The sequence below is a fragment of the Perna viridis genome, chromosome 6, assembly GCF_037379345.1.
Source record: "Perna viridis isolate PV_CMFRI_1.1 ecotype Kerala chromosome 6, ASM3737934v1, whole genome shotgun sequence".
In the NCBI taxonomy this organism is placed as follows: domain Eukaryota; kingdom Metazoa; phylum Mollusca; class Bivalvia; order Mytilida; family Mytilidae; genus Perna; species Perna viridis.
Window position 1 is genome coordinate 24,001,702 of NC_142450.1, and position 10,955 is coordinate 24,012,656.

Below are 10,955 nucleotides of genomic sequence, written 5' to 3' on the forward strand. Positions count from 1 at the left end.
AATATATATATATATATAAAGAAGGGTCTGAAAAATTTCCAACGATGTTAAAACTGTTCAATATGCGAAGCCATGTTTTGTCGTTTCCTTCGCGGAACTCGAACATATATGGCAACACCGCCCACACAAAGTCAAGCGGTATAAAACAATACATCAGACCTTTTTCATATACATTTTTAAAAACAAAATCCAGAGGGACAATGTAAACAAAATACATTTTATTTACTTAGATATTTTGCACTTGGTTTACAAACACGTGCAATGTCCTTTTCTTGTTTATATCTAAACGGTTCTCTTTTTATAGCTATGAGGTACTTTCATGTAAAATTTACCTTCAAAAAGTCTTATAAAATAGGCAAATTGGATGAACAGTTTAACAACCGACCTCAAAAGCAAAAAAACTGGTATAATGTTATTTGGTTAGGTATAAAGATATGACGGGATTTCGTTGCATAAAGTGCCAGTTTATTATTTTGTATATGATTCAACTTAACTTTATCCATCGAGTTGCAGTTTGTATGGAAAGTAGCTTAGAAAGTTGTGATATTCACTACTTTACTGATATATTGCTGAACGCTTACATTGCAGTAGCATGCATATAGTGAAGATTTATAAATCGTAAATGATAAGATAGAATGTTGCTCAGTTCGTGCTTTCCTAAACAAAAGAATTACACGCTTGTTAAGCAGAAGTTCGATTTCTTTAAACAATTACAATGTCATCATTACTGGTATCAATTAGCTTCTGTGATACATTTGGTTTATTTAAATCCTCAAACCGTTTCTCTATATATTCACATAAGCATACTACACGAGTTGAATGTGTAGCTGATGGTGTATGATCTAATGCTACATTTAGGAAGTCCCAAACGAAATCCGGCGAGACTTCACACATATATGCCTCAGCTAATGCCTGAAGAGAAATCAGAGACTCGTATGATTACAAAACTTACAAATTTACCTTATTTTTTTTTTATCAAATCAGAAAGCGTGTTACTCCAGAAATTATGTTATCGATAGATATCTATTTCACCGATAACAACTACTTTTGATATCAATGAACTCATAACATATAAAATCATTGTCGTGAAATGTTGACGATTTTTATATTCTATTTTTATTTTAATGCGCAAATGTAGTGTAAGTAGGTAAATCTATCACTCATATCGTACAAAAATAAATATTGACATTTGGCAGAAATACGTGCACGTCGGTGTTTATCTAATTAAGTCAGGTGGATGTAATTAATCCATCAATGCGAAACCAGTATATTTTACTTTATTATGACCTGATGAGCATCGATCTATCAATTTTTTAAGAAAATGTTCGTTTTTTAACACCAAAGTAGATATTTGTGATATTATTTAATCAGGGACACAGCAAGAAAATCTTACAGTAAAATCTTTTTCAGTAGTATGATTATATATCTCATCTTTGTCTTGCTGATCACTCTCTGTACCACCGTCTTCCAGTAAGGGATTTTCGTCGTCAATTTGTACACTGATATCGGTGTCATCCATATTGATATTTATTAATTTCACATCGTCATTATCTCCATCGATTGAGTCATGATAGTCCTTTTGATATTTATTTCCCATTTCTGTCAAAGCATTTGGATCATTTTTATTTTCGCTTAAATACTTGGTTAGACTCATCTATAAGAGTAAAATCATGGATTTAACATTTATAACTTCAAAATATATGTGTAAATTACATAGAATATAAGAATGTGAAATCTTGCTTCCCATTATTTATGACAAATGTTTGCGACGATTGTACCGTTAATCCAGTTCAATTTTGCCTCAGACTACAAATAACTGATTTATTTGGTTACTTTGGATCTTTAGAAACATACATCGAAACAGAAATATGTATTCATTTGTTCATGACGAAGCAACAATATGCAAGGAGTCACAACACACATTTACATATACATTTTGTAATCGGCTTCAAATATAAAAAAAAACCATTCATCACAGTGTGGCAAATTGGAGACACAGATTATGATGTATAACCTTGCCTGATACCAATACATTTTAGAAGAATCATATGCAAATATTCTTACAAGTAAAACAAACAAAAACAAACAAAACAAAAACAAACAAACAAACGTAGCACTCGCTGAATTTACACTAGTTCAATTGATTAGCCTTCCTAATAATCACTTACCACGATATCAAACGGAAGAATATTTTCAAAACTGCGCTAAACAACTATATGACCAAAGAGATTAAAAATAAGTAAATATATTTCATTTGCATAAGTTTTGATTAATAATTAAGTAATTAGATTTGAATTCGTGTTACCCAATTACTGTACAATGTTCATTGTGTTTCATCTTAAATTTGTTGAAACTGAGTACGTACCAGGCACGGCATGTGGTCAAAATAAATAAGTATCACCTAAAATACAAAAACAATACATAACTAAGTAATGACGTAATAAAGAATTTTGTTATTTAACAGGAATGAAGTGGTTTTATTACTGTCTGGAATGACTTAATGCTTTAATGGAATATCAAGGTAACCAATATTCTAGCAGAAATCAAAGGAATTTAATCCAGGGAACAGGACCAAACATGAAAACGGATACACACACAAAGAACATAAAATAACCAAAATAATACGCACAAAGCAACAAAAGTAAACGAACAACTCGGACTTCACTACACACTGGAAGCGTGGACTGGGTGCACTGGTAGGGTAAGCTTGACCGACCGTTGAATAATTTTACTGTAGTTAAATTAATACATAGTTCACAGTACCTTAACAGTCCCGGTACAACAATTGAACTTCAAACCCGCCAATAGATTATGTTTGATCAGCAAACGGTTTGAGCTTGCCAACTGACGTTCGATTGATCTCTTTTTCTGAAAAAAAAATAAAACACAATAACACAAAAAAAAAACAAACAAACACCGTAACCAAAAAAAAAACCAACAATAACAACAAACCTAAAATCGAGGAAAAACAAACACTAAACGAACCGAAAAGTACGTGAACCATAGTTTCTAAGTGAAATGCCTTGTTGTAGAAATAAAAAAAAACTTTTTTTTCGAAAATCAATTGTCATTTCTGTTTAAATTTTAGGACAACGTAATTAGCTTTAAGCTCAGTGCACGAATGCATATCCTAGTTAAGTGACATGAGTAATAATGACAATAAAACGAACAACGCCTTCCGTGTGATTATTTTTACTAAAATACAAGCAACGGTGGCACACTAATTCCTAGAATTCCTGGCATACTTGGAATGTTTGGTATAACACAATCGTCACTGTTTTCAATTTTGCAATACTTGTAATCAAAAGAGGACATACACAGCCATACATCATTTTTTTCTGGATCTACATCCTCTTTTTTCATGGTAACTATAATGTTGTTTTTTATTTCTAATTCGTGATTTTACACAACAATACATTCAGATCCTGAATGTTAGGTGATGCTTTGAATGTGTGCGTGTGTTTTTGTATCTGTTATCATTTACAAGTCGTCATTTTAGTTGCACTTAATTATCAAATTTGAATCTATTACTTACCAAACAAGTTCCTAAAGCTGTACAGTGTAATAAAAACATTATTGTAAATAAAATGCAAAGCACCATAACAATCAAAAATAATATGTTAGCATCACGGGTCGCTTTTAATGCCATTTCTACTTCGGCCTCTGTGGTGTTTCGATTAATTGGAAATGACAACTGCACAACAATTTCGTGATGAATTATTTGTTCAGCTTTAACAGTGAGATTACCAGAACTCTGAACTACACCAGAAAGAAATAATGAGAAAAACAAGAAGAAAACAGACAGAAACGGAATAACACAACACAGTATAGATGGTATCCATGGTTGACATGTGTGACGATATTTGATCAAACTTGTCTTTGAAATTTCCCTCAGAATGTCCTGGTATTCTTTGTGTGTCATCTGAAATTGACAAAAACGTTATATATGAATCAGCCGAATAATTTCAATCCGTTCAGAAGATTTATTTTAGTTTTTTTTTATAACTTTATTGGAAACAAACTAAAAGAAAACAATTGCTGATCTTGCATTCTGACTGCCTATTTTTTCTCTCGTTTTTAACAGTATTTTTTTTCGTTGCAATTAAACGTAAGGAAAGTGAAACGCTCTGTTCCATGTGTTATTAGTGCGCCAGACATTAAGTGCTTGATCAAATATATACGGAACATTATAAATATAGGACTATTATCTCCTTGTTGAAACAATATGAAGTTTCAGGCACGTTTGCTGTGCCCACTCGCTAAACATCATATTCTACAATGCTGATATTGGTTACAGATCGTTTGGACCTTAGAATAGAGGTCTAATACAGTGTAAAATATTCATGCCTTAAAAGAGATGTGTAAAGTAAATCAAAATTGATAATATATCTTACATTAAACACTTTACTGCTTAGCGAATCAGGAATATACCGTCTTGGTTTAAATGGTAATTTTCCTCGACATCCACACCATCTAAATTTTGTTTTCTCCACGTGCACTATGTCAAAGTTTCTATATCCTACAGAAATGATAACAGGCATCATCACGGTTCTAAACGTAACACAGTTTAGATACTGTGGAAACAATATACATTTGTATCACAATACGTAATATCATCCCAGTGATGAACAAATTGCATTAACTTATAACACGCATCATAACTAAAGTGTGCGCTCACTGAAGCGTTCGTATATGGAATGCAAAATGTATTTGGTTCAGTCCTCGGTCTACGTACTCGAAATGCTTTGAAATGCGAGTTTTATGCATTGCACCAGAAGAAATCTAGTTTGTCTGGAAACAGATAAAGTCAGAATCGAAAGCCTTGTAAAGTGCAGTTGATTTCTAAATTTTAAATTATGCCAAATTTGCTACGTGGGCTACGCTCAGATAGTTTTTTTTCTATAATTTTGACTCAGCACTTTTTATATAAATAATCATCCTTGCTGTTGTATTAGCCAAAACCACATTAGGGAGGTCAAAGTTTAATATACAGTGTACTACTTTATATGTTAGAAATTTCAAAACAAGAATAAGAACTGAATGAGATGTATACTTACGTTCATTTAAATCAAGCTTTGAATATTTGGAATCAACTAAAACTTGAGCTAGAAAAAGAAAGAAAAACACACTACGAAGATCACTTTTATAATAATCTAAAGTATGCATATTTAAAGCCTTCATAATGAGTGAATATAATAAAATGCCACTGTGACGAAATCACAATATAACCAATCGCAACGGAGGAATATTGATATCGCTTGTTCGAGTAACTTCATCCATTTAGGTATAGCTGTACAACGACCAAAATAAAAAAAAACTAGATAAAGTGATGCCCCGCATTTAACCTTCATACAGCTTTATCATAACTCATTATTGTAAAAAGCACTTTGTCAGATGTGTTATTGTGTCTGTGAGACACAAATGATGCCCCCGCATGTGGTTTTGAGTAAAACTCAGCCTAGCTGAACGAAACTTAAACTCAATCTGTAACTAATCATGACAGACTCACATACCAAAAACCAGTCAAATATCTTCAAGCATTTACAAAACAAAAGCGAAAAACTATTATTTCAATACAATTTTTAAAGTGCAGGGACATTATTTTGGTAAAACTCGAGTCGATGTGTAACTAATCATGACAGACTCACATATCAAAAAGCAGTTCAATATCTTCAAGGCTTTACAAAAAAGTGAGGAAAACTGTTATTTCCATGAAATTTTTAAAGTCCAGAGCCCATATTTTTTTGTAAAACTCAGCGTAGCGGAACGAAACTTTAACTCATTCTGTAACTAATCATGAAAAAGTAATCAAGGGAACCAATGTTATAGCGGTAATCAAAAGAATGTAATCAAGGGACAAAGACCAGACATGGAAAACAGACATACACAACAAAGAACATAAAGTAACAAAAAATAATACGTACAAAGTAACAAAAGTAAATGAGCAACTCGGACTCCACTAAAAACTGGGAGCATGGACCAGGTGCACCGGTAGGGTAAGCGTTCTCTGCTTTTCTAGAAACACCCGCCAAGTTGCTCATAAAAAGTCAAGTCCGGGGTAGACAAACGAGGGAAGGAAAACTATGACCCGTTGAAAAAATCAGTTTTCATGGTGCAGATGGATACACCATAACGATCCACGAGTTAATTATGACGAGCATAAAACTTCTGTAGTGATGACTCCAATCTTGTAGCGTAGTCTCGGCAAGCTCTGGCATAATGTATGAGTTGTGATATGAACACTCAATACGCAGGAGCCGAAGGGATGTTGCCACGGATGAAAGGAAAGTTTACAATTCTGAATGAAAAGTCATCACGTTTGTCGTAAAGTTTGGTCAATAGTTTTCCTTTACCATCGATTTCAAGTGTAGGTCAAGATATGAGGCTGACTTCACAGTGTCTGTAGTGTCCTTTATCTCAAGTTCTTTTGGGTAGATGCGATGTATCAAATCCCCGAAATTAGGATTGTTTAAAGATAATACGTCATCTATATAGCGGAAACTGAGATTGAAGGATCTAGCCAAACGATATTCTTTCTTTTTATCAGATCAGCTATAAAGTCATCTTCATAAGAATGAAGGAATAGGTCAGCAAGTAACAGAGCACAATTTGTTCCCATTGGAATGCCGACCATTTGTTGAAAAACACGTCCACCACAATGGACAAATATATTGTCAATTAAAAATTCCAGCATTTTGTAAACATCTTCCACTGTATATTTGAAAGATGATTTGGAATTATTTCTTACAAAGTATGAGGAATCTCTACCAAGAACTATATATTTGTATCTAGATGTACCATCTTTTTTGGAAAAACAACGATGTATAATGTTTTTAAGTCGGGATTTTAACTAAGTATGGGGAATAGAAGTATACAGTGTTGAAAAATCATAGAATTTAATGCTATTATATTCAGATAGTAGTCTTGAACTGATTGTCTCCAAAAGATCTTTCGAATTTTTCAGGATCCACATTGAATTAATACCACCACGGGAGTTACAAGTGTTGTGGTAGGACTGTAGACGCTCTTTGACAGTTGTGAGTATAGAAGTTAAAAGTTTTGAAAGAGGTTTGGTGGTACATTTTGCAGATCCAGCTATGAAACGTTGTTTGTATGGATTCTTGTGAAGTTTAGGAATCCAGTACATAGACGGTAAATCACAATCATCATCCTTGGTAGAGAGACCAAAAGAGGATAGCACAGATTTATGGTTTTCCACAATCTCTTCTTTGGAGAGAGTGGTAGCAGTGTAGGTCTTATCACTGCTATTACTTTCTACGTCTACATCTGATAATAAACATTGGATATAAAACGTTTTGCAGACAAAAACAATGTTGTTTTGGGCTTTGTCTGCTGGTATGACAACATATTTGTCATGTATAGTAGACACTGTTTTTGCTACATCGGGGTCTTTGAAAACTGATGTAGGCTTGGAACTCATTGACCTACTTAAAACTTTCATTCGTTCCAAAATTAAAAACCTCACGGCCTTTATCCACTCTGACAGAGAATCAATGTCTTCTTGTTCTCGTTTTATCCATTTTCTTGCATAGTCCTGGACGGCATCCATAAGAACTTTAAAGTTATAATTCCAATTTATGGAGCGTGGTTCACGGTACTTGGGACCTTTAGAAAGGATATTACGCAGAGATTCGTTTTCGATAATGGTTAAATCTCCCGTAACGACGTGACCAGAAGGACCATATTTGAATGGAGAGGTTTTGCAAGAACAGTCAGGTGGTTTAGCCTTGAAGTCCTCAATCTCGAGGTTCTGCAATAGCCTTTTATAATTGAAAATTTTGGATGCGATGGATGAAGTATAGGTATATGAAATAATTAGTATTGATTTGTCTTTGAAATATGGGGGAATTTTGTTGGTAACGTTTTTGTGATGGAGGATGTTAGCCAAATTAATTGCATCTATACCTTTGTTGACAAACGGTAGTGGAAGAAATGATCGTTTTTCTTCATCTTGACTTTTCACACAAACTGGTTTAAAGAGTCTGTGGAAACCAATATCCAAAATGATGGCAACAAGTCTGTATTATGATGAGGTGGGGTCAGAAACAGGAAAGACTCACATACAAAAAATCAGTTCAATATCTTCAAGAATTTCAAAAAAGTGTGGAAAACTGATAGGACGGACAGAATTACGGACGGAATTACAGACGGGCGGAAGTACAGATGGACGGAATTACCGACGGACGGACAGGGGAAAAACAATATGTTCCTCCCAACTTATCGTTGTGGGGGCATAAAAATCCTTTATAACCTGAATATCTTCAAAATGGCCGTGTCCAACCAATTTCTGCTGTATTTTGTTTTTATATTTTGAATCATATAACTTGTATCATTACCACTATCATAGTGCGATTTAATTTAAACAGATTAAAACAAAGTAATCCACACATACCGGGTTTTTCTATGGCTGATACTAGTCTTGGCAGCCATTGATTGAATGGTCCTCTTGCATCAATATACGTAAATGGCTTTAAATGATCTGGGATTTCACAATCTTCCTTTATTACTGGGATAATAATCTTTTCCCGCAATTCCATACTCATTTGAAGGGTATATTCTGCTTCATATGTGCACCAGTAACTTTCGTGGTATTCTTTCGAAATAATAATAATAGTTTTGACAGAGTTTATGATTGCATCCTTAATGTTGTCTACAATCTTACGGCCTGGCTCAAAATCATGCACATGGTTGCAGCATTTCAACTTGTATGTTTTCACGAGTTTCTCTATCAGTTGCTGAACCCAGGAACGTTCGTCATCTGCATCACGATATGACAAAAAGACATGATATAGTTTGCCGTTTGGAAGAGGACGGAAACAAACGGGATCACCATCTTCTCTATCCTCATCTGTTCCAATTACCTGTATCATGTCAATATCTTCATCCATGTTTCAATGCCTGAACTATATATATAAAATATAACCACACATAACAACTTGAACAATAATAACTAAATGCACTAAAAAGTATGAATCAGTCTCTTGGGAATTTCATATGATACGAACAATACTTAACAACATTAGTACGTAGCTAATACACAATCGTATAAATCGAGCTTTTAAAAGCCTAATAAAATAGTTCGATTATCTTTTGGTGTATTTATATCATGGTCTTTTAAATGTATACAATTTTAAATGCTTTATAAATTCAATAATGTAGAGACAAATCGATAATACGTCACATTATTGAATACAAAAGTACAAATCATATAGATATGCTAAAATGCAACAACCAGTTAGGTTAAAAAGTTAAAAAGTAGAAGCTCGAAATCAGAATATTTAATTGAAAGCAATGGGACATGTCTGGCAAGAACAGTTAAACACGTCTGTAATTACAAGACAATATCATTTTTTTTAATTTTTAATTTAATTTAATTTAATTTAATGTTGATTTTTTTATTCTATATAAGTAAACTCTTTTTTTTTTTAAATTGTGGTCATTTTTGGTAACAAATTAATATAATATAGTATTTCTAAATTAACTTTTTTTATGAGAACTTTTCCCCGAAATAAAAGTAATGATAACAAGGACAAATTCGTGATTGCCTCCTTACAAGTGTTTACCTAGATTAATTGATAGAACTAAAAGCAGTATTTTTTGTATAAACTTAATATATTACTCTGATATGATTTTTACAATATGTTTGTGGTGATTCATATTGGCCATTTGTCAGGGATAAATGTTAGTCTCTTAGATGTACTTATAATGTTATTCTAAAACACTTTCCGAAAAAGCAATGTTGTAGATTAAGGTCTACAGATGGGGGAAATAAACAAATTGCATATTTTTGTAATTAAAGCAGATATAACAAATATATTTTCATCGATGACCACTTAACTTTAAAAAATACAGAAGCTCGTAAAATGTAAACAAAAAAAAACCATCAAAACGCGCTTAAGCATTTGTTATTATAATATTCGCTTGTACACCAACAGGTAAGCTCTGGATCTAATTTCAAAAATTTATCAACACATGCAATATGTACTTATTTTAATTGCAGTTACATGTTTAAATTTAAAAAGTGTTATGTAGCCACTTTACATTTTCAAATGGAGTATACACAATATATTTAGTGTTAACATCGCATTACGTAGTTTACGTGTAAGATAAGCACATACGGTATTTGAACACTATGGGCTTGATCCCATATAAATATACTAGTCATGCTGCCTATTTAATAGTGGGATCAAGCCTCGGCGATTTAAACGAAAACGATTCCCATTTATTCGTATAATTAAAATTATAATTAACTGTTATTTTTATGACATTACTTTTAATTCAATATTAACATTAAATTAAACATTATTTGAATCACATTTATTGAAAAATCAACATGAAATTTAACGATGGCTGTGTTGATTATTGCAAATGCAAGGTTTTTATTTTTTCCCTCTAGAAAAGAAGTTTTAAACCTTCAAAGTGCAAAGTGGAGGTGTATAATGAAAAGGGTGTCCACCTGTCCTTCCGTAAGAGTTCTCATCTCTTATCCGTTCCTCTTCCTAAACAACTGAACAGAATCAAATGAAACTTTCATATATTTAATACTTTTCCGCCTGACGAAGGGCATAAGGCCGAAAATTTGGCTCATATTTCTCAATAGTTTTATGTTTTATTCATATTTTATTTGTATTTAGTTCCTTTTTACCTTTTAAACGTGCTATTGTTCACTAATTAATCATTTTTATATATAAATTGATCATTTTATGAGACAGGAAATAATGTTACCTTTTTCTACGTCTTTTTCCGTTGTTATCAACAATATTTAAGTTGTACGCTTGTGCAAAAGTGGGATCCATTAATAATGTTGCTTGTTCATTTTTACAACTATAGCTCATTCATTTCAATCGATGAGAATCACGAAAACCTCCGGACATTATGGGGTTTGTTAAACGCTTAGTACTGATTACTAAATTAGTAAATTGGCTTACTTAACT

General features: G+C 32.8%; 1 protein-coding gene across 1 annotated transcript; it reads right to left on the bottom strand.

Annotated features, from left to right (window-relative positions):
* Nucleotides 1-203: 203 nt before the first annotated feature.
* Nucleotides 204-9,081, bottom strand: LOC148614165 (uncharacterized). Its single transcript, XM_088588049.1, has 8 exons — nt 8,414-9,081; nt 5,058-5,105; nt 4,395-4,519; nt 3,536-3,922; nt 2,764-2,868; nt 2,366-2,401; nt 1,394-1,654; nt 204-912 (listed from the first exon to the last, which is right to left on the bottom strand). The coding sequence occupies exons 1-8, from the start codon at nt 8,907-8,909 to the stop codon at nt 703-705; spliced, it is 1,668 nt and encodes a 555-aa protein (XP_088444175.1). The 5' UTR covers nt 8,910-9,081; the 3' UTR covers nt 204-702.
* Nucleotides 9,082-10,955: the final 1,874 nt, after the last annotated feature.

Excerpts from the sequence above, each read along its gene's own strand:
- LOC148614165 (XM_088588049.1), bottom strand. The coding sequence starts at position 8,909 with ATGGATGAAGATATTGACATGATACAGGTAATTGGAACAGATGAGGAT. Across the intron at positions 3,923-4,394 it reads TAAGCAGTAAAGTGTTTAAT|ATGACACACAAAGAATACCA; the intron begins GTAAGATATATT and ends TGTCAATTTCAG. Across the intron at positions 2,402-2,763 it reads GTTGTACCGGGACTGTTAAG|GTGATACTTATTTATTTTGA; the intron begins GTACTGTGAACT and ends TTTGTATTTTAG.